This window comes from Podarcis tiliguerta, assembly GCF_965153285.1.
Source record: "Podarcis tiliguerta genome assembly, chromosome: 11".
In the NCBI taxonomy this organism is placed as follows: domain Eukaryota; kingdom Metazoa; phylum Chordata; class Lepidosauria; order Squamata; family Lacertidae; genus Podarcis; species Podarcis tiliguerta.
In genome coordinates this window covers 27,144,880-27,167,963 of record NC_139544.1, presented here as the reverse complement: position 1 = coordinate 27,167,963, position 23,084 = coordinate 27,144,880, and the positions used below count along the sequence as shown (strand labels likewise).

At 40.5% G+C, this 23,084-nt stretch overlaps 2 protein-coding genes across 18 annotated transcripts in view; one reads left to right on the top strand and one right to left on the bottom strand.

Annotated features, from left to right (window-relative positions):
- Nucleotides 1-3,821, top strand: part of CAST (calpastatin) — a 61,513-nt gene extending 57,692 nt beyond the window's left edge. For all 13 annotated transcript variants that reach the window (XM_083403873.1, XM_083403871.1, XM_083403862.1 and 10 more), the window contains 2 exons: nucleotides 571-631; nucleotides 2,502-3,821. In XM_083403873.1, coding sequence (XP_083259999.1) covers nucleotides 571-621 — 51 coding nt within the window. In that variant the 3' untranslated portion in view covers nucleotides 622-631; nucleotides 2,502-3,821. The remainder of the gene's footprint in view (nucleotides 1-570; nucleotides 632-2,501) is intronic.
- Nucleotides 462-22,529, bottom strand: ERAP1 (endoplasmic reticulum aminopeptidase 1). Of its 5 annotated transcripts, none has more exons than XM_083403845.1 (20): nucleotides 22,081-22,529; nucleotides 20,115-20,663; nucleotides 19,570-19,708; nucleotides 18,996-19,130; nucleotides 17,459-17,579; nucleotides 17,144-17,298; nucleotides 16,904-17,017; nucleotides 14,630-14,761; nucleotides 14,096-14,227; nucleotides 13,870-13,947; nucleotides 12,716-12,873; nucleotides 11,957-12,036; nucleotides 11,466-11,649; nucleotides 9,382-9,538; nucleotides 8,512-8,696; nucleotides 7,251-7,412; nucleotides 5,781-5,921; nucleotides 5,607-5,688; nucleotides 4,911-5,096; nucleotides 462-598 (listed from the first exon to the last, which is right to left on the bottom strand). In XM_083403845.1, the coding sequence occupies exons 2-19, from the start codon at nucleotides 20,582-20,584 to the stop codon at nucleotides 4,935-4,937; spliced, it is 2,787 nt and encodes a 928-aa protein (XP_083259971.1). In that variant the 5' UTR covers nucleotides 20,585-20,663; nucleotides 22,081-22,529; the 3' UTR covers nucleotides 462-598; nucleotides 4,911-4,934. The 5 variants fall into 5 exon arrangements, with proteins under 5 accessions (XP_083259971.1, XP_083259973.1, XP_083259972.1 ...); XM_083403847.1 differs by having other exon boundaries at nucleotides 22,360-22,513; XM_083403846.1 differs by having other exon boundaries at nucleotides 22,040-22,399.
- Nucleotides 22,530-23,084: the final 555 nt, after the last annotated feature.

The window sequence follows — 23,084 nt, the reverse complement described above, 5'->3', positions numbered from 1 at the left end:
GTAAGTCATCTTATGACTATAATCACTGCACAGTGATCATGAATGTAGCCATTCATTTTAAATGTCAAACTATGTGTTATATAGGGTGTCCAACATTTGTGGCACAGAGGAAGATTGGGATGCGCAACTCTTTCTCCCTTCCTGCATTTCCCCCAATCTAGAATTGTGGGCCTCCTGGTGGTGGTTAGTGTGCATTTGTGTGTAGAAAACTTATACCTGTATTCCCCTCTCTCTCTCAAACTGACAGCATCTTTCACAGGGAGGTAGTGCTTCAATCAGAAACAATTGAAGGAAGGGAGCATTCAGCTTGTTATGATCAAATGCTGGCTCTCTCCAGGGATGCATGAAAATAAAAACAAAACTTCAGAAAAGCCATTCATGTGTCTCCTGTGTAGTTTTTAGCCCTCTCAAATGTGTGTCTCTCCACTTCCTTATTCATGATAAACACATTGATTTCAAGCTTTGTTTTACTTAAATGGCTGTGTTTTATTTCAAATATTTATTCACGGTGTTTGTTATGTGACCTCAGCATTCCAGCCAATAACATGGTTGTTACTTTTTTCCATTAAGGCAAAGGAGCAGTCTTCCAGCGCAAAATCTGAGAAACAGAAAAAGAGTTAAATGTTACCAGGTAAGAACTGTTCGACTTAATCATGCAAATTTGTGTGCATCCTTTATGCATGAAGAATGAATTGATTTTTCTGAAAATATGTGTTTCCACTCCCTTCCATTGTGCACCCAGCAGAGATTTGTGCATTTTGGTTCCTCCACCTTTGGGTTCTCCCCCAGGCCCACTGGCAACACTGCCCTGTAAGAGGGTTAGAAGCTGTTTCAGGTTACAGTTGCCTGTTTAGCTCTAAGGTACCCCATCCCTTATTCCTGGAGTCAGTATAGGCCGAGATAGCTTGTTTGTGAGGCTTCACATCTACCAAACTCCTAATGTGTGGACTGACCCACAATATTTATATACTGCATGTGCAGAGCTGTTTTCTACATAGAATATTCTAAGTGCAGTTCAACCAAGAAACCGACTGACTATTGGTTGGTTGCACTTTAGATTAGTAAAAGCTCTGAGTATGCTTGTGTTTCACACTGCACCTGGCATGCTAAATTGTCCTTCAAACAGTATATTCAAAATTACTTTTGCATTTAGCAAAACATGAGAAGCATGCATCTTTAATGTGAAATATGCATTATATATGGGTAAAGCATCTTTGTAAAGTACCTTTAAAATGTTGGAATGGCTCCAGAAAAAGGACACCAGCATTTATTATTGAAATACTTTTTGAAAAATAAATGCATGAGATTTCACATACTGTTAAGTAGCAGGAATTCTATCAATTGGTATTAATTTTCCCAAGAGCTCTGAAAATTAAAATACCAGCTCTAAAAAACAAGGGTCTAAAAATGTAAGTTTTCTTGCATTTCATGGTCATGTCAAGAGAGTTGAATCTGGATCAAAGTTGGCTTTGGATCCTGCACATCCCTCTCTTTTCCTCTTCCTGCTGCAGAGGCTTTCATGGCAGCTCCGAGGGGCTTTGAGACCTCTCTCAGAGAACATCCTATGGGTCCTTGGAAGATCCTTCACCTATTTCATGCTTGTATACAGAATTGCTGCTTTGTGCTTCAGTTGCAGCCTCTAGTGCCTCTCCTTTTTTGAGAGAGAGAGAAGTTTCTTGCTTTGGCAGCACCTGTTTTCCGCTTGAGGCAAGCAACCACCATCAGAGTGAGCAAATTACATTGCATAGGGCAGCCAAGGGGATCCGATACTTGTACTTGTTGTTGTTGTTTAGTCATTCAGTCGTGTCCGACTCTTCGTGACCCCATGGACCAGAGCACGCCAGGCACTCCTGTCTTCCACTGCCACCCGCAGTTTGGTCAGATTCATGTTTGTAGCTTCGAGAACACTGTCTAACCATCTCGTCCTCGGTCGTCCCCTTCTCCTTGTGCCCTCCATCTTTCCCAACATCAGGGTCTTTTCCAGGGAGTCTTCTCTTCTCATGAGGTAGCCAAAGTATTGGAGCCTCAACTTCACGATCTGTCCTTCCAGTGAGCACTCGGGGCTGATTTCCTTAAGAATGGATGCGTTTTATCTTCTTGCAGTCCATGGGACTCTCAAGAGTCTCCTCCAGCACCATAATTCAAAAGTGTCAATTCTTCGGTGATCAGCCTTCTTTATGGTCCAGCTCAATAAATACAGACACACAGGGCTCATCCCAATTTCCTTTTGCAATGTGCTTTCCAGGCACTCTGCACTTTCTAAGTCTGCGCCTGAGCGGGGGGTTTTTTTTTGTCCTCCTGCTTTCCCAGGAAAATCTACCGATTACCACTGAATCAGAACAAATTGCGAGGAAGTTTGCATGAGCCCACAGATAGACCATGCTGGTGGTTTCAACTTGCATATTTATTTTTTGTTGGGAACCTGCTGAATTCTGTTTTATGAGATAACGTTTCCTCCCCTTACTGGCTAAATAATGTGCTCTCTTTTCCTCTCTGTCTAGGCTTTTCATCGCTAATGCAAAAAAGTCTTCGTTTTGCTGGTGGATAGCTGCACTTGAACAAAAAAGAAAAAAGAAAGAAGAAGCTATTTTGCAGAAGCAAGATAGTCTCCCGGGTGGTTTTTGTATCATGGTATTTGGATATAATGGCATGGGAGGCATGAATCTTACTATTTTCAAGGATGACCTTTTTCCATTTATTTTACTGTCTCTTATTTTGTAATTTTCTTCAGTTGTGAGAGGGAACGGACGCTTTATATTTGTAAGAAAAGTATTTCTACGGATTTAATAGCAATGCAAAAAGAAAAAAAAGTCTGCAAATTTTGCACATAATCTACACATAGTGCCTGCAAATCTCAGCAGCATTCAGAAAAGCTGTGGTTTGGTTTTTGGTTTTTTTAGTATAATGAATGCTCTAAATATTCTGGAATATAATGCGTTTTGGCTATCATCTGCCTGCGGGTATTCCTTTTGAAGAATAGTTAGTGAGAAGTGAGTAATCAGTTGCTAAGATTTAAACGTGGGAGAAGAGTAGAAGCGATTGTTTCTCAGTCCTTGGCTTCTAATAACATAGTATTCAATATGAACAGTGCCGCTAGTATTTTCATTTGAAACCTTGAGTTCTGATTGTGACCACCTGTCAGTGGCTTGCAGAAAGGGCATAATATTGCATCTGAATTGCTATTGCATAGGGGTACTCCAGAAAGGATGCACATAGGACTCCAATATGTTCCTATAAGTTACACTGGTATAGCTCCCCTCACCCCACCCCCAGAATCCAGATTACACAGCTTGTTTCTGATGTATAAATTCACATCACAGCTGAATACAGAGGTGCTTTGTGAACTAATTTGGATGCAATGCTTGCTCAACTTCCATGTTTTATTCCCCACCCCCCTTTTTGGTATTCCTTGCAGTGAGAAAAGCTATGGCTCCAACAGCAGGTTCTGATATGCTTTGCATTATGAGTAGCAATTTTTTTATTGACTTTTGGAGTAAGGTGCTACTCCTGGTTTGGTCAAGTCTGCTTCCAGGTAGCTAGTTCTCTAGACTACCATGGTCAAATATATAAGCCGCAGCCTGCGAGGAATATCAACTGTGCAAGCCCCTTTGAACTGCATGGGAGTTACACAGGAGCGTGGCCACTTTCTGCCATCGCTCTTACTTACTTCAAAAGGAGCAAGCGCAGGAGATGTTCCTCTGGGGACATCAGAATTTTGACTGTCCTTGACAATCTAATGTTAAATACCAGACTGTTTTTGAAAGTCTGTACTAAGATTGCCTGTCACACTAATAAAGTTTTAGAATGTATTACCTTGTAAACTGTATTTGTGAACTGTGTCCTTATTATTGCCATTGTGAGACAAGAACACTGGCTGTGGCTAGAAGAAGGTACCTTTTACAGGCTTCCACCAAACCAAAAGACCTTTTCTATCCCAATGCAGCAGTGCTGCACACTCAGTTATTGGACCCTTGATACAGAATTGTAGAGTTGTAAGGGGCTACAAGGGGCATCTGGTTCAACCTCCTGCAATGTAGGGATCTTTCGCTCAAACCCACAACACTGGAATTAAGAGTCTTATGCTCTTTTCTCGATCGCTGAACTATTGGGTGCTTTAAAATTTCACGTATGTTCAGCAGAGCTGGGAATGGGCTCTCGAACATAGTGCAACTTATTTTACTGGATCTTGTAGTTTACGGCTGCGTCTGGAAGAATGGCTTCTCATTAAGGGGGGCAAGCCTTAGGCTTGCATGCTCCCACTCCCACCCACTGTCTCCTCTGGGGCAGTCATCAGATCAGAAGTACTTGTTTCAGTTAAATACTGTGCAGTATTGTCTGAGACTGTGGTCTGAAACGGACAGCTGCATAAACTGCAGTTAAGACTTAACCTTACCTTATCTGAGTTCAGAAATAATGCAAAAGTGGACCTATGGAATCAAAAGGTCCTGATCCTCTGTAGGTGAAGTAATGGATGTTACTTGCTACAGTATAGTTGGCAACATTCCAGCTATGGAAAAGTCAGATTTTCTACATCCCTACACACAGATATCTCTCCTTCCTCCATCCACGCAAGCAAGAGGCATAATCAGTTCTAGGACGTGTTTCAGTCACACACAAGCATTTGAGAAGGGAAATGGCCTAGGAGGAGTCCCAGACTCTAGTTAGAGAGGCATAAAGACCTGGTCTAAGAGAGGTCCAATTTTCACCACTCCTGTTGTAAATGCATAACTTGACATGCATGCAAGGCCTTAATGCTATTTCCTCCACTTTGGAAGTATATTTCATATTTTCCAACCTCTGTCATTAGAATAAGCTCAAATATATGTACTAATCAGCGTTCCAGTTTTTAGAATTTTATAAAAACTTACGTTTACGAAAGTAGCATTTTTCATATCTTTTCAAGAACTTACCATTCTTCATTCTGAAATCGTGCTTCATGCAGAGTTCCACATTCCGCTTTTGGTGTGTAACCATTCCTTGATTTTTTCAAGGTTCTTATCCACCCACTGAATATTTTCTTCAATGGTTTCTATTGCTTGGTAGACAGCACGGAGCTCTGAAACTTTTTTGCCTTGGGAGTTGAAGAAACTTTTTACCTGTTGAGTAAAAATAAATAAATACCACAATAAATTCTTGTATTATTCCCATTATCTTCAATGGGATTTGAAAAAAGAAAAAACGTTGTAGGAGACTGCATCCTATTCTTCCTGTACCAATGCCACTAACTGTACAGCCTGGATTTAGTCATAAGAGATTCTCAGTCATGGAGCCATAAAGAAAAGAAATGTGCCTGTCGTCCAAATTGTACATGAATTACAAGTGTTTTCAAAGGCCTTTTGCTTCAGATTTACTAAGAGATAATATAAATGGAAGCAGAACAGCATATGAGCAGTTAAGTATCATAAATGTCTCATGCATTTATATGTTGGGTTCCAAGAACCTATAATAATACAATTTGTCAGTTTTTTGATGTCCATTTTGCTTTAAACAACTGCTGCTGCTGCTACACTTTGCCTTGAGATGCATGTGTGAAAAGCAATTAATTTTTAAAAAATGAAATCATGGAGTCTCACGGACATATAATGCAGGTTGCGAGATATGCTTACTTCTTCAAGTTGCTCCCTTGTGGAATATTGATTTGTCAATCCAGTAACCAGGTGTGCAATGGTATTCGAACCAAGTTCAAACCTATGCAAACAGAAGAAGTGCGTGAAGTAAATATTTTTATATTAGAAATAAAATAAACAGGAGTACAAGGAGCGATCATATTTAAAACTTACTTTTTTACAAATGTCTGCCAATTCTGCTTTAGAAACTTCCAGGCTAACTGATAACCCTCAGGGTTCCTTCCAACAGAGACAACAATATACGGAAGATCCTGCATTTTTATTAAGTCATCCTGTAAACCTTGCTCCATTAACCTAAACAAAGAAAAGAAACCTCGGTGTGAGGAAACAAGGAAATAATATTATTATCTTAATAGGAACAGGAAAACTCGAGTACGAATAAATGGAACACAGTGTAATGTCTATTTGATTTCATACCCTTAGCTTTCGCTGCAGAGAGATTATTCTTCATTTCCCCCAAGCATCCTCTCATATAGTCAGCATGGAAAGAAGAAAAGGTGCTGAAAGGGGGTACTGTGCCACACGCAGGAATAATAATGATAATAATAATAATTTCTATATGTCGCTCATCTGACTGGGTTGCCTCGGCCACTCTGGGTGGCTTCCAACAAATTACAAAACCACAATAAAACATCAAACATAGAAAACCTCCAGATACAGGGCTGCCTTCAGATGTTTATTTCCTTGACATATCACAAGGCAGGCACAATTACTGAGAAGGCTCTCCGCCTGGTTCCCTGTAACCTCACTTCTCGCAATGAGGGAACCGCCAGAAGGCCTTCGAAGCTAGATTTTGGGCTGAAAGATGGGGGTATACTGGGCTGAGGCTGTTTCTTCCCTAGTTACAATATGTGGAAGAGCCTATGGGCCATAGAGAAGTTTGATTGAAAAGCTGAAATGGGGAAAATCTATATCAAAGGGGAAAATTAACTATTCAGATTCATCTCTTCTGTGCTGTGGGGAAGGGTTCTTTCTCTTTGAAATCTTTGGCGAAGACGAGCAGTGGGAGACAGAACGCTCAGAACGCACCCAGACCTAAAAGAATGAAAAAGCTGGCCTGCAGCTGAAGATCAGACACCACTTGTTCACTTTTGTCTCCTGCACCTCACCTAAAAATCTGATCTGCCCTGCCTTACCCCGTTCCAGCTTCTAATTCCATAGGAAAAGCCACAATGTGAAACAACATTTATATGCTTCAAGCCAGTGCAGATGAACAAAATGTGCAACTGGTGTGTGCACTGACCTTTTAACTGTGAGACACTTCGTTCCAATCCAATGTTACAATGTTGTTGTTTCTTGTTGCATTGCAATGCTTAAGAGATGATGAAAATATGGGTGGCTGTGGCCTTGCATTTACAACATCTCTCTTTTAATTTAAAGCCGTTCATGTTTCCAGAGAATACAGTCATACCTCATGTTGCGTCTGCTTCAGGTTACGTCTTTTCAAGTTGCGTCCCGCAGCAACCCGGAAGTACCAGAATGGTTACTTCCGGGTTTCGCCACTCGCACAGGCACAGAAGCGCTAAATTGTGCTGCGCGCAGACGCGGCCCTTCTGGATGCGAACACTTTGATGTGCCTCCGGGACAGATTATGTTCGCAACTCGAGGTTCCACTGTACTCACCATTCAAGCTTCTCCTTATTTGGGCTTAGGCTGAGAACAGATTCAATTATCCTTTTATCAGTATTAAATTTGGGCAGATTGTGTTTGCTGAAAAGGAAGTCCCAGCCTTCGTCCGTCTGTGCTCCAACAGCATATACCGCAAACTTGATGTCATTGGGCAAACTGCAACAAATGGAGGCTTCAGGTTAGTTCTGATCTCTTAGTGTTGGTTTCTTATGTGGAATGGAATCTCTCAGGAGGTTGTGGACTCTCCTTCAATGGAGGCTTATAAGCAGAGGTTGGAGGACCACCTCTTTTGGATGCTTTAGCTGAGATTCCTGCATTGCAGGGGGTTGGACTAGATGACCCTGTGACGTTAACATATGAGAGTGCTGGAGGTGAAATAGTTAAACAGGTTAACCAATCAGAACCCAGGGGGTGGAGTCAGAGGGACTATAAAACCAGCTCTGGGAGGGGCAAAGGGGGAGTTCATTGGGAGTTGGGTGGTTGGTTGGAGTGGGAGTGAATTGGGATAGTGTCTGTGGGTAGGTTGAGTTAGTGTAGCGAAATAAGCTGAGTCAGGAACAGTTAGGACCTGGGAAGACAAGTAAATATCTGAGAGGTGGTTTAGTGAGTGAGAGCAAGTAGCGGAAGATATAGGTCTGGCTAGGCACCCCATGATTGTAATTGACTGAGATCGTTTATGAAACCACATGCTTGTTAAACTGCAATAAATTAACAGAAGTTTATGTTCCAATTTAATGCTGACTGGACTCAGTATTTTACCAGGTAGGGCCTGGGTGGTGCCAGCGAGAAATAAAGTGGTGGCACAGGGATCAATAGACGGTGAAACATCCGGGAACCCTGTGTGATTGCCACAGACCCTTGCAATCCCTTCCAACTCTGCGATTCTATTACTCCATGTCTGGATTCAATTGCAAATTACTACTCAAGTCAGACTGCCTCATCTCAAGAATCATTGAAAAGGCAAATTCACAGGTAATAGCAAATTTCCTCTATCCAGTGATTTCATGCTCTCCCACCCAGCTGGACTGAGCAGCCACAACACAGCGACTTCCCTGGTTTTAGTTACAGGTAGGTAGCTGTGTTGGTCTGCTGTAGTCAAAATAAAATTTAAAAAATTACTGGAAGGATTTTTTTTATTTCCCTGGTTTTGTATGCTAAATTGGGGTGGCGTTACAGCATTTAAGTTGCCACGATGCATGTTTTTGCCCTGTGAAGCCTGAAGATGCTATGCTGCTTACAAAAGAGAAACACGTACTGGAAATTTCCATCGGAGTCCTTCCACTTTGTATAGAACTCTTTTGCTTTGTCCACACACGGTTGGTACTTTCGTACGCAAGCAAACCCCAGAAGTCTGTTCCGAAGTATTCGCTCTGTCTCTGTCCCAGCATCGTCCCAAGACTGTTTGTCAATCATGTTTTTCATTAGATTGACTATGTATCCCTAGAGTGATTTCACAAACATACAAAAAAACATACATGTGAAATCAATTTTTTAACCAAATCTGTTAAAAACTGTATATATAAGCAGAATGAGAAAGGCAATTACACACACACAAAATGTACTTCCATGGCTGAAGGAAGCAGTTGTTTAATAACCAAACTGAAACACAATGGAACAATAAATGATTTAAGTATGTATCATAATTAACCACCTGAAATTCTGATTATAAAACACATGCACACAGGAGCTAATAGTTTCAAGGCAGCTTCATATCTATGTTCCAGAAAAACAACAACCTACATAAATGGGAACCCTGCTCCCTTGCATCATGGTGAACTTTTTCTTTAAAAAAAGAAGCATGCATCATATTAAAATAAAATCATAACATATTAACCTTATCTAATTTCCAATTGCTTTAAACAGGTGCTGTTTGCTGTTTCTTTAAATACTAACAGTTATTGTTTGGCTTCTTTCCATTAATGACATGCTGATCGTACACTCTATATTGTGATGGATGCTGCCTCTACTGACTCTCGCATCCCGTGAGAATCAAAATAATAAAGCAGCTTCCTTTCATTCTACAGTACAACACATATACATTCATAAAATTATTGCCAATAACCACAGTATGTGAGCTGACAGCCTGCAAGTATTGATGGCTATTTTTCAGTCTTCCCCTTCTTACCTTTAATTGATTATCTATGTCTTTCATGTCCCTCTTCTCCGTAAGTTTGTACAAAGGTATCAGCTCACCCAATCCTTCAAGCAGGGGAGTAATTTCAGTTTCATGTTGTAGGTATATTGTTAAATCAAGAGCTTTAGTAATTGACAGCTTTTCGGCACTGTGGGAAACAAAGTGTCAGTAATAACACATTAAAATATTTGTTAAAGGGGCTGAACCATTCAGTGTATAGAGTTTTTTCATTTTTAATACATATTAGCAACACTAATCTTAGTGTTTTCCTTTTTAACAGCTAATGTTATGAATGAAACCTTCCGGAATTTTTGCACCCCGCAATGGCAAACGGTGCAAAAGCAAAACATGGTTTGGAGTGTTGAACTTCTGCAGCTGTCCGCATGTTGTGTTATATACACTGAGTTCAGGAAAGTGTAGCAATATGATAATACATTAAAACTGCCAGCAGCTGATCCACTGTTGAGTGTATCATGAAGAGATTTCAGCAGCAACGTTGCTTATTATCTGTCTTGCCAGGCTTCTCTGTCTTGCATACTTCCTACTCTATCCTATACATCCTAGATTTATTCGTGCTTTTTACCAGGTTTTGTGGTCTTCCTGAATTAACCCAGCTTTGCAATCCTGCCCACAGGTCATCAGAACAGTACTGATCTGCATGCATGTGCTCTCTCTCTCTCTCTCATGAAGGCCAGCCCCCTTCTTAACCAACAATAGTTCCTGTCTCTGGCTATGTATTTTTTTAGTACATTTATACCCCACTATTCTTCCAACATGGAACTGAAGTTGGTATACATGGAGCTCTCAAGACAGTCTCCCATCCAGACACTGACCAGACCCAGCCCTGCTTAGCAAAGCAAGCTGGCTGTATCAGATATCCTCAGCTCTGGGACCTCAACCAAGGGCTGCTGCCGGAATAGGGAACAAATTACTTTGCTAAATAGGCACCTTCCCTGCTGCCGTTCATTATCATGTGCTGTCTCAGAGATGTACATTAGCTGACACAACATATTCATTACAAGATGTATACACAACTTGTGCACATTGAACTTGTGTGCATTCAAGCTTTACGCACAAGGCAAAGAAATAGAAAGGGGGCAGAAGAGGGGTGGCGCTCCAGGGAAAATGACTTTGGAAATGCCACCTGCCATTGAACCCAATGCATTTTGACTACACACAATTTCAGCTTTAGGAATGTAACCACCACAAAAGTTGTGAGCTTGCTGTATTTCTGCAATATACTCCCCCTCCCCAATGTGGATCAAGGGAAAGTATCAACAGACACTTTGTTGCAGGTATTGTTTGTACTCGGAAGAAATATTTTCGTTATAAAGTAGGATGGGAGCATCCTATAAATCTCTTGTAATGGCTGTGCCAAATACCATGAGGCCAATTTCTAGGGGAAAGGCCTGTGTCTAAGAAGGCTATAAACACGTATGTGCTCATTCCTTATGCTAGCAAAAAGTGTAGTGACGTCTGTAAAAGATTGGTTCAAGACGACATTGTGTCAATGGGCAAGAACTAGGAGAGCTATTATATTTTATTGGAACAGGAAGCAGTATTTAATTCTGAGATGATGATGATGATAATAATAATAATAATAATAATAATAATAATAATAATAATATTTATTTATATTATCATTATTATTATTACTATTAATACCCCGCCCATGTGGCTGGGCTTCCCCAGCCACTCTGGGCAGCTTCCAAAAAAATATTAAAATACTGTAATACATCAAACATTAAAAGCTTCCCTAAACAGGGCTGCCTTCAGATGTCTTCTAAAAGTCTGGTAGTTGTTGTTCTCTTTGACATCTGGTGGGAGATCTCAAGCTCTTATCTTTTCTAACTCTCACTGTCTCAGTACTACCACAACTCTCCCATTATTCACCCAGGAATGGCCTAAGCAACGTCACTGGGGAAGCTCTGGATTTCTAATTTTGCAAATGATACAGGAGTGTCTCTCTCATTTTATTATGTGATGAAGTAGTGTTATCTGTATTACTGTTGTATAGAACAAAAATGGCACGTTGCTTACCAAAGAGATATTTAGTGTGTACTATCATACTTTACCTCACCATCTGGAATACACTATTGATGAGACTTGCTCTATCATTGCTGCTAATTGCTTTATGGTTTTCTTTCAAAAGGCGAATTAGGGCATCCCATCCGTCATCTCCATAGTGCACAATATAATAACCATTCATTCCAACATTAAATTTTATCCACTCCACTTCTTCTGGGAGAATGATGTCATCTACAGACAAAATATATCACAACCTTGTATTTTTCTGCCCAGCAGTACTTGACTCATTTCATTTACAGTTATCAGCCACAGATAAATAACTGATTAGTAATAGTTAAAATTGCTTAAAAACCTAGCCTTAATGTCTACTGCACAGCTGCTTTGTGGATAAAAACTTCTGTGTGTCTTATAGGGACTAAAGAAATGGATAGCTTGGAACAACTGTATCTTCTTAATTCTTATAATCTTCCATAATAAAATTATTTAAGCTTGAAAACATAATTGTGCTTCTTACCCATTTGAATTCAGTCAAACATACCTGTTTTAGTTGTCAGCAAAAACTTCTGAACTTCAGCACATTTGCTGGTAATATACGTTAATGGAACATGCCACAGATTCCTGCAGTAAAATCGATGGTGATTAGCTGATTGTTTCAACAGCCTGTATGAACACATATCTAAGCTGACCACTGAGCTGTATGACTGGGAGGATGTAAAGAGGGGTTTCTTGTTGAGAGTTCTACGGCTGCAAGGTCTGTTTTCACACACTTAAAAGCAAACCTACATTTCCAGAGATGGTTAATGATTCCTGCCATATTAACTCTCTACTATGAGTACCTATCTTTAAGAAAATGCTTTTGTTTCCTTAAGGCTTTGCCATCAGTCACATGTGCTCTCAAAGAAATGTAACAAGTGAAATTCCCTACAGGACAAAATTAAACCAGTCTCCAGTTTAGAGATTGTAACTTTCTCTCACTTAGAAAGTCTAGCATGCCCTCAGCTGATTTATTTGTATGATGTAAAAGAATATTCAATATGATTTTTCAAAATTATTATTATTATTATTATTATTATTATTATTATTATTATTATTTATACCCCGCCCATCTGGCTGGGTTTCCCCAGCCACTCAGGGTGGTTTCCAACAAAAGATTTAAAAATACATTAAAATGTCAGACATTAAAAACTTGCCTAAATACTAACTAGTTAAGAAATCACAGTGCAATCTGCATTATTTATTTATTTTTATAATTAAATGTTAGCCAGTGGTGGAGCTTCACTTGCTCCTTTGCCATTACCCGGTTGGTGCAGAAGAACTAGAAGCCTTCACATAGTGCTCTTGGTCTACATGGACTTTCTTCCCTTCTAATGTCACAGTTACCACTGGGAATCCTTTCTGCAGTGTCCAAGTGTCCATCATGGTCTTCACATCATGAAGCCCATTTTGGGTCCAGTGCTATAAATCAGGGACAAAAATATGAAATGAGATGCTAGGAGATGCTGCTCACTGGGCAGTAGCAGCAAAGAGAGTCTTATCTGTATGACTTTCCATAGTTAACAATAGTGTGGGGTGACATTTTTGGCGTAGGGCAGAGAAACATTTAAGAATGAAAGTATATGGTTTCCTGTAACATTAAAATGGTGACAAAACCCAGTTCCATTTTTGCATCAATGCTAACCACACAAAGAATAAAGCTGGTTGGAGGTGGGATCTGATTTCCACTGAAGTACAGGTTTCGAACAATTCAGAAAGATTGCAAGGTTCAGCTATGATAAGAAACCATAGTTTCTGGCTACATCTATGAGTTGCAGAGATCCTTTCCCCTCTTTCACACGTGCAGGATCATGGAGAACTCTCACTTCCGGTTTTAAACTAAGCAGTTCTGCATGACGTCTGAAGCTGATGAACTGTGGTTTGTTTAAAGCAGTAGTGGCCAAACTTGGCCCTCCAGCTGTTTTTGGACTACAACTCCCATCATCCCTAGCTAACAGGAACAGTGGTCAGGGATGATGGGAACTGTAGTCCCAAAACAGCTGGAGAGCCAAGTTTGGCCACCACTGGTTTAAAGTATGGTTTTAGAACAACCTATCTCAAACCAGTGTTCAATCATGCCTTCTTCCTAACCATAGTTTAAATAAACTACAGCTCACTGTCTCTGGATTTAACTGAGAATTGCAGATTGCTTAAAATCAGCAGAAAGAGATTCCAATCTCTTCCTCGTGGGTATGAAAGGGAGACAGAGGCTCATCATAACTTGTTCATGTAGAAGGAAACCATTAATGTAGAGCAGGAGGTTCTGATGCTTTCTCCTAAGTAACAGATTCCTTGGTCTCTGAATATCAGTTAAGTGTTATGCACCCTCACTCGTGGAAAGGGTGGCTACTCCCTCTTTAGTAAGAAATTTATAAATTTCTAAACAGAAATACAGTACGCAATAAAACACAAACTCACGGAAGTTGAGATTGTCTCCTGGCTTCTGCCACAAACCCCATCATTTTGTCCTCGACCTGCTGCTTCTGCAGGGCAGACCTAGCAACGAAACTCAGAAATTAGGTACCTAAGGCTTCAAAACATGTGCAACAATACCGCTCAAAGAGCAATTCTGGCTAGCAATGCTTTGATAATTATGACATTGCTCACTAAGTATGCTGGTAGAAAACGTGCAAGAAATACTTACACCTGACAAGCTGTTCCACAAATCTTTGTTTTCTGTGTTCTGATAGCTGAATTGTGACAGATATTTTGTAATTCCAGCTCTAAACACTTCCGGGCTGATATAATGCAGTAGCATATTTAGAAGACAAGCACCCTGAAAAGAGGGGAGTGAAACGATAAATTCTACACTTGCTTTATCAATGTCTGCTTATCTACATCTGGAGCAAAAAGATGTTCAGGTGCTCTGATTAGGACACTCCTAAGCCCTAATCTTTCATAAAGTTCTCATCTTTGGGTTCTGGCTTTTATGTTAGATTTTTGTCCATATAAATTAAAACAAATGCTACAGAACATATTCATTATGTGTTTGATGGTTGAGGGAAGGAGTGCATTTACACAGAATAAAATAAATAGTGTAATGAACTGTGCATAAGGGCAAAAAGGTGGGTCGATATGCTCAAAATATTAGGACACATGGAGCCCCTGAGAGCTTATAAGAATCTCATCAGAACTAAGGAAAGAATACATAAATAAGATTTTTTTTTTTTAATTTTACCTTCTCATAGGAAACACTATCAAACATTTCTCGAATCTGAGATGGATCTTCAGCAGGGGTCGATATAGGATGTGAAGAATTTAAGGCGTCTACCTCCATAACAGAGAAATAATTGTTTAAAAAATGATCTTCCTAATAAAAGAAAAACAAAGTACTTGTTTAATAGGGTTTGAAGGTCACTTTTAAAATTTACTTGTCATTTTTCAGAGGTTTTACATAAAGTTAACAAAACCAAAGAACTACAATTATCAACTCAGGAGATACCATCACCTTTGTAATAATAACAATTCATTATACCATTATAATGGTAGTCATTTGTATAAATTTGGGGTAGCGGGAGAATGGGTGTCATGAAAGACTTAGGAACTGGTCTTCTGTTTTCTGGTGAATTTGTAAAGGCAATTAAGTTCCACCACTCTCTAGCAAGTGTCCTTGTGTTTTACCGTTCTTGCAAGTCTTAACTTGTGTGTTAGTTGTTTTAGTGTGTCATTTAAAAGTATAGCTGAAAAGCTATCAGTGTTTTTACTTAATTTCGATGACAAAAATATTTGTACTCTTTATTAATTAATTAGCAGATTGATATCCTGCCTTTCCATCATTTGGCGACTGCTTTTTGATTTTGAAACATAGCATGTACCTAAGCATGCAAGTTTGTGAATTAAAAGAAAAATAAATTTTGAAACCCCCGCCCCAAAATTACCTGACTGATTTTCAGAGGGGGTAAACTTGTTAGTCTGTTTCACAAAGAAGAAGGAGTTTAGTGGCACCTTAAAGATTAATACTTATTATACCATAGGCTTTTTTGTGCTAGAGTTCCTTTTATAACGGGGTCCTCAAACTTTTTAAACAGGGGGCCAGTTCACGGTCCCTCCAGTGGCGTAGCGTGGGGGGTGCAGGGGGTGCCGGCCGCACTGGGCGCAACATCTGGGGGTTAGGGTTAGGGGGCGCAAATCCATGGGTTAGGGGGCGCAAATTACTTGCCTTGCCCCGGGTGCTGACAACCCACGCTACGCCACTGGGTCCCTCAGACACTGTTGGGGGGAGGGCTATAGTTTGAAAAAAATATGAATGAATTCCTATGCACACTGCACATATTTTATTTGTGGTGCACAAAAAACAGGAAAAACAACACAATATTTAAAATGAAGAATGATTTTAATCAACATAAACTTATAAGTATTTCAATGGGAAGTATGGGCCTGCTTTTGGCTAATGAGATGGTCGTTAGATGGATATCTAAATAAGGGAATGCGCAGCGCCGGATATCGCATCGACACAGATGCAGAAAATTGAGTCTGCTCAGACGCAGAAAATGATCCAACCCACGGAGGGGGCTCTGAGGCAGTGAACCAGCCCAGGCAAGGTAAGCCTTGCCAGCTCCTGGCCTAGAGCGAGTGAGTGAGCGCTGAACAGGGAGGAGGGCCGAGGAGACCCTCACACCCTCACACCCTTTCCCCCGCCTCCTCTGTGCTAGGGGTGGTGGTGGTGCTGCCGCCCTCCGAGGCCATAGACCCGTTAAGACAGCGGTGGATTCTGCAGCTGCCGGGTTGGGCCGGGTTCAGGACCCTGCGAACCATAGTTTGAGGACCCCTGCTTTATACGTGCATGAAGTGTTATCCTAAATTGGCAGGAATATACGCATACACGTGTAATATATATATAGAGAGAGGAAAAATGTAAGCAGTGAAATCAGGGGAAAATGAAATCTGAAAAATATTGACAATGACAATTATGTTAAAGTGGATGTAAAACCATTACAGTGATGTATTTTTGTTAAACAATTATAGGCCGTTCACACATCAGCGTTGATGACAGCACACACATCCTGACATTGGCAAGCTAATTGTCACTTGTAGTGGGATAAATACATGTTATCTCAATTCTGGTGACTGAAGTGCTACCCTATTAAGAATGTTATTTCACCTGTCACCTGAAACAAGGTAGCAGCTTTTATCTCAAATTAGCTTGCCAATGCCAGGATGCTTATTTGCCCAAGAGGGACATGTCCTTTATCAGTCTCCCAGCCCTGAAACTCATGCTGCCCCCATGCCCCACCCCATATACATGAATAGCAGTATACGACTTGTGGTCCAGGGTGTCTGGAGTTATGGACAAGAATCTTTTCAGGTTATTGTTGCTGGTTTGACTTATTTCCAATAATAATAATAATAATAATAATAATAATAATAAATAATTCTATAATCTTCAGCGAGCAATCAACATTGATTTTAAGAAACATTTTAGTATTATAAAAACTGGAATGTTAATACTCACAACTTTCAGTTCTGGGTGGGTAACATTTACAGACACAAATTCCATATAATTTGCAAATCCTTCATTGAGCCAGAGATCATTCCACCATTCCATGGTGACTAGATTTCCAAACCACTGCAAGAGAAAACATCTGATAGCAGAGATTTTCAACTGTTTTAAACTCTGGTGCCTTCATTACACTGAAGAATCCACTGACTAGCGCAGCTATCAAGTTCATGTATAAAATTAGTGATAACTTACCTGGTGAGCAAGTTCATGGGCTATAATCAAGGTAGTTCCAAGTCTACTTGACGCTGAGGATTTTTCAGGATCGTATAACAAAGCAGATTCCCTGAATGTAATCAATCCCCAATTTTCCATTGCACCAGACTGAAAATCGGGAATAGCTGCAAGGTCTGCAAATACATTTTGAAAAAGTTGTCTCTCATACCTGCTCACTCCATTTATAAATTCACAAGTCAACTTTGAAAGTAAACATATACATAGGTATGTTTCGTTTGCATGTATGTGTAACTTAGACCAACATTTCTATCTAGAGTAAAGTAGCGAGTTTACCTTGCTTAGGCAGAGGATATGGAATGCTAAAATATCCCTCATAGAAGTCTAACAGTTTTACTGCTGCATCCAAGGCATAATCCAGTTGGTTGATCACATGTGGTACAGCATATACTGAAACCTAAAATCATTACCAACAACAAAACACAAACATTGATGAATTCTGAACTCCAACTTAAGAAAATATAAAAGATAATTAATTTGTTAACACCTTAAAATGAGAGTAAAGTTGAAAGGTATCCAACATTTGATTTAGCTTTTCCTACCTTCTGTGCATAGGTAAACTCCTGTAAAAACCAATGGCAGAGGATATGTTTCTTAGGAAGACATAGTCCTGATCCATTCAAATTAAAGGACTCCGAAGGTGGATCTTAATTTAGCAAAAAATACACTAACAATGGCAGTGAAAGTATCTATATCTTATACTTATATAATTTTAACCTTGTCAAACCCTGGAATCAAGGAAATTTTATTTTGTGGAGGTTGCTTGTGGAGATTCTGACTAAGGATCAGGCAGAACTTTCTGACGGTAAGAGCTGTTCAACAGTGGAATGGTCTCCCTCGGGAGGTGATGCTCTCTCCTTCCTTAGAGGTTTTTAAGCATAGGTTGGGTGGCTATCAACTGCAGAAAGTTGAGCTAGATGACCCTCAGGCATGGCCGTGGCCAAGTGGGGGCAGGGGAGCAGTTGGCTCCCCTAGATCAAGTAAAACAATAGAAATACTGACCAATCATATTGGTTCTACCCTGCCCCCCAAGTCCTGCTCCCCTAACAAAGTCGTGCCACTCCCTAACAAAATTCTTGGCTATGCCCATGCCCTCAGGGCACTTTCCAAATCAACAATTCCGTGATTCTATAGGGAAGAGCCACTGTGGTGGGTAGAGAGTTGAATTTGGACAGGGACCAAGTTCAAATGTTTGCTTAGAAATGAAGTACACAGGACTACCCTGGGGCAGTGGCTGTATGTATCTCATACTAAGCTACCTCATGGTGTTTTAGCGCAGATAAACTGAAAGTCTAACTAGGAAAGATGAAGTGCCCTGTGACTGCCTTTATTATTTTTTTTTAATTTAAAGGCACATTATCTCATTATCCAGATGCTCAGTCTTTTTTGCAACTGCATGTACTCAAGCTTTTTAATTTTTATCCCAGCAGTTTAGAAAATTAAGCATTACTGGTACACATTTCTACCAACAAATGTAAACAGCTGTGCAATGGCTGCTATCCATATAACTGATGCTTAACAAATGGAGCACGACCAGTGCAAGTCTAAACTTTTGCTTCTTATAGCATTGTAATAGAAGTTTTGAGAACTACTGAAAAAATATTTCAAATTCTATAGGGTTGGATCCAGAGTTAGTCACAACCAATTTAAGCACCATTGATTTCAATGGATCTACTCTAAGTATGACTAAGTCTAGCTCTAACCCATAATAATTTCTTTAAAACCTTTCTAGGCTCTAATTCCTTTAAAAATTGAAACTGCTACAATTTTAAAATATCAATATGCAACACTTCAGTTGATATGAAAAGTTTACCTTAATTCCACTGGAAGTCATCTTGGAAACGGATTTGAAATCTGAAACAATGAAGGCCACTAGGTAAGTGCTCATCTTTACAGTGACATCAAAACGGTCTTCAATGAGCTGCCCTCCAATGTTTACGGATTCCACCTAAAAAAATGTAAAAACTATTACATTTCAGCTCTAGCTCTGAAGTACATTCATTACTTCTGGTCTTGCGCGCGCGCACACATACACACACTATATATTATCTCCCTCATAGCTCTTTTAAGGCTTAAATGCTACAATCTCCATTTCACAGTTGCAAACCTACATCTAAGAAGAAGCTAGAAACAGATCAGTTAAGAAGGGCAACCTAGCAGGAGGGAATTGCCCCCTATTTCTAGCCCTACTCAAACAGACTTACACTTTTCCAGCACATGAATATATTCATTTTTAAATTCTGCTTTGCTTTCTTATGTGAGCACCAAAAGTGAACACAACATGAGCACAAACTCCTATGAGATGTGGTTTATAGTGTACAACTGTAATGTTTTCTATGTTACTTTGCTCAACTAGGCAGATCAAAGAATACAAAGTATACACCTACAATGGGCATATTGGATAGTGCAAGATGTTTCGGTTCTCTTATGATCTTAATAGAAAATTTAGCTTTGAATGCAGGCTCATCAAAGCAAGGGAAAGCCATACGTGCAGCTGTTGCTTCAAACTGTGTTGCTGCAAGCACCCTGGAATTAAGAAAAAGAATACATGACATATATGCTTTGTTAGTAGTACAGTACATAGTAGTACAGTAAAAATATTCAAAGATGAACATTTCACCTAATGAATAGAAATCAGCTTGCATTTCTTCGTTGAAGAAAGAGATATTTAAAAAACTTTTAACAGTGTATTAAGAAGCAGATTCCATTATGCTAATGAAATTTACTTTGATATAAATATGCATATTACTGCAACCTAAAGGTGCTTCCAGACAGGTATTTAATGTGGGATTGGAGCTCCTCACATATGCAAGTTTTTTGCGTGTGTTTTGCAATTCTATATGACACAAACTTTATAAACACAGAAGCAATGAATCATAGGAAACAGGAAGGTCAAAAAGATACATACAAATCTAAATGAAAATAGACTTACCTTACTTCTCCTTCTGGAGTTCTATATGAGCTTTTATAGAATCCATGAAAACTGTCTGAGAGATTAGCAGAATACTCAATGCTAATAATGTACTTGTGCTCAATTTGCAGTGGTTCAGTAGCAACGAGTGCAATCTGTTCATATGGTGGGTATTCTAAAACAGTCACTTCTTTATCAGCATCAGGGGATTCTGTTGCTCCTTGGATGGTAGCTTTGGTGATCTGGAGATATTTGCTGTGCAGGATGACTGAGCTAGTTTGTTCTGTTACCATAATCTCTATTTTGGCCAGTCCAGTAAAAGTTAAAGTGGTGAGATTTGGATGAATAAGAAGATCATAATGAACTGGGACGACATGCTTGGGAAGCCTACTTTTATTCCAAGGAAATTGATTACTTCCACCTCCAGTGCTTGAATCTGTTGTTTGGCTCAAAAATGGAACAAGACTTAAAATGACTAGCAATAGAAACATTTTCAGCTTCTTCAAGGCAACTGTATAATCTGGAAGCAGCAATCTCAGTGTCAGGCTGTTATTGTATCCAGTGACAAATCTAATAAAGAAACATTATTAAATTAATAGAAAAACCTTTTAAAACCTCTTTGACTACCACCTATGGCTTTCCCTATCAATGCAATCTTTTGTGTCAGAAAAACATCAACAGTGCAGAATTCCATGCACTTTGGATTTATAAAGTGGAGACTGAAGGAGCACTTCCATTGCATCATACATGTCTTATTCAACTGCTCTGATCTGCAGAACTTGCCCTTCTACAAATGCCATGATGATGTCTGTTCTGCATTTGCAAGAAACTGAACTTCTAGTGTGGTGGCACCTATACTTTGATACTCCCTGCCTATTGAAAGTAGAGGCAGGTGCCTTTGCTACATTATTTCAGACGTCTACGGAAAACTTTTCATTTTAGCAAGCTTACCCAGATATGTAACTAGCACTGTGTATACCCCATACTGTACATTTAAGAAACAATAATGGAAAGCACCACTGCACCCCAAAGTCTAAGAACTGTAGTTTGCTAAGCTGCTGGGAATTGCAGCTTTGAGGGGTAAACAACAATTCCCAAGATTCTTTGGGGGAAGACATGGGCTATGAATTTGCTTTCAAAGTTTGGTGTGTGCACAGCCTAAGTCATCTTATGTTCGTTAAAAAAAAGTTTTTACAGATTTTCACATAGACCACACAGAGCGTTGTGATAATCTGTAAAACTTTCAAAATAAATAAAATATGCATAGCGGGTAGGTGCACAAGTCTAAGGCTTGTTTCTGCAGCCCCATATGCCAAGCGCTCAGTCCCAGGGATACACATGGAACCCCTTGGGGCAGACTAGAAGCCAGTAGTTCTTGGTCTGTCCTCATTTTACTGCCAACTAATTCCACCAAAGCGAGCTGGACTTTTAGCACGATGGGGGGTGGGGTGGAGGAGAAGCAACTTTTCCTCAACTCCAGGTCGAGTTTTAATTTTCGGCCATTTTTGTCGTTGCGGCTGCCTACTTATTCCACAGCTCAAGCACCTGAGCTTCCCCCTGACCACCCCCTCAAGATTCCTGGGAACTGTAGTTTCAAGGTGCTGGGAAAACATGGCTCCCTGTGAAGGGGTAAACTACAATTCCCATGATTCCGTTGGGGAGAAAACATGTGTTGCGGGCTGCGGGCGAATCCCTGGACTATGACGGTGAAAGGTACAGGGGTGGGGTAGGGGCGACGCACGCGGCCAGGCCCCTCCGACACCTTGCCCCCAAACCCGGCCTGGGCCTCCTGCGCTGCGCCTCAAAAAAGGGGGCGAGGCGGCGGCCTGCTGAGGGTGAGCATGCGCAGTGGAGCGTTCTTGCTCCTACTGCGAAAAGAGGTGCGGGCCAAAGCTAGGCCCCTTGGGCGGAGAGGCCTCCGCCTTCCCTTATCCCGCGAGCGGTACCTGCTCTCCCGGCTCCCGCAGCGCTGGCGCGGCCCCCGTACCTATTCGGAGGAAGGGAGCGTGAGGAGGCCTCCGCCGCAGCCCCTGCCTCTTCGTTTCCCTCAGAGCCGGGGAGTGAAAGCGAAAGCGAGTTTCTCCCCTCGCTACGCGTCTCGGTGTCGCGGGGACTTTAGCGGATCTCCGCCTCTGGCGCCCTTTTGCCCAGCGGCAGGAGCCTTTGCACCAGGGCGAGGAAGCGGCGTCTGCAAGCCCCGTTGTATACCGTTAATTTATATATACGACGTCGAGGAAGCAAATCTATTTTATCCGCGCCGGTGCACCTGCTTCTGAAGCATATCGTCCCAACGTTACAAACTTGGCTGGCGAAAGATCAGCTTCCTGCTCGAGCAGGTTTTGAGTTTCTCAAAAAAAAAAGGGGAAATGTACCCAAGCAAAGTACCCAAGCAAAACACTCCCCCCCCCTTTTTTTTGCGTTCACAGCAGCAGCCTTAAGATAGTCCCTTATTTGTAGAGAGCCTATGATTAGTTTTGTTGTGGCCCCGTGTTGGACGTACAGTATGTTCCTTACTGCTTGTTTGAAATGGTTCAATTGTATTGCATGGTTTTATGATCAGGCTGTTTTCCCTGGATACATTTGGGAGGAAAAGTAAGCTATAAGCAGTGTTTTTAGGGGAAAAAGGGAAAGGTTTTGGTACTTACCATGAAGTTGTTACATAATATAACAACAACTACTACTACTACTACTACTACTACTTATTATTTGGTTTCCCCAGCCACCCTGGGCTGCTCCCAACAGAATATTAAAAACACAATAAAACATCAAACATTAATAACTTCCCCAAACAGGGCTGCCTTCAGATGTCTTCTAAAAGTCAGTAAGTGCCATACTTCTAACATTTGAAAAAACTGCTGGTACTTTGCACCCTTGAGAACCCCGATAAGAAAAAGCACTGGATACTATTATTCTGAATATCCAGCAGTGAATGGGATATGGTGACTCTATTTTGTAGTTCTTGATCACATTTCTATTTTCTTCCGATGAGCT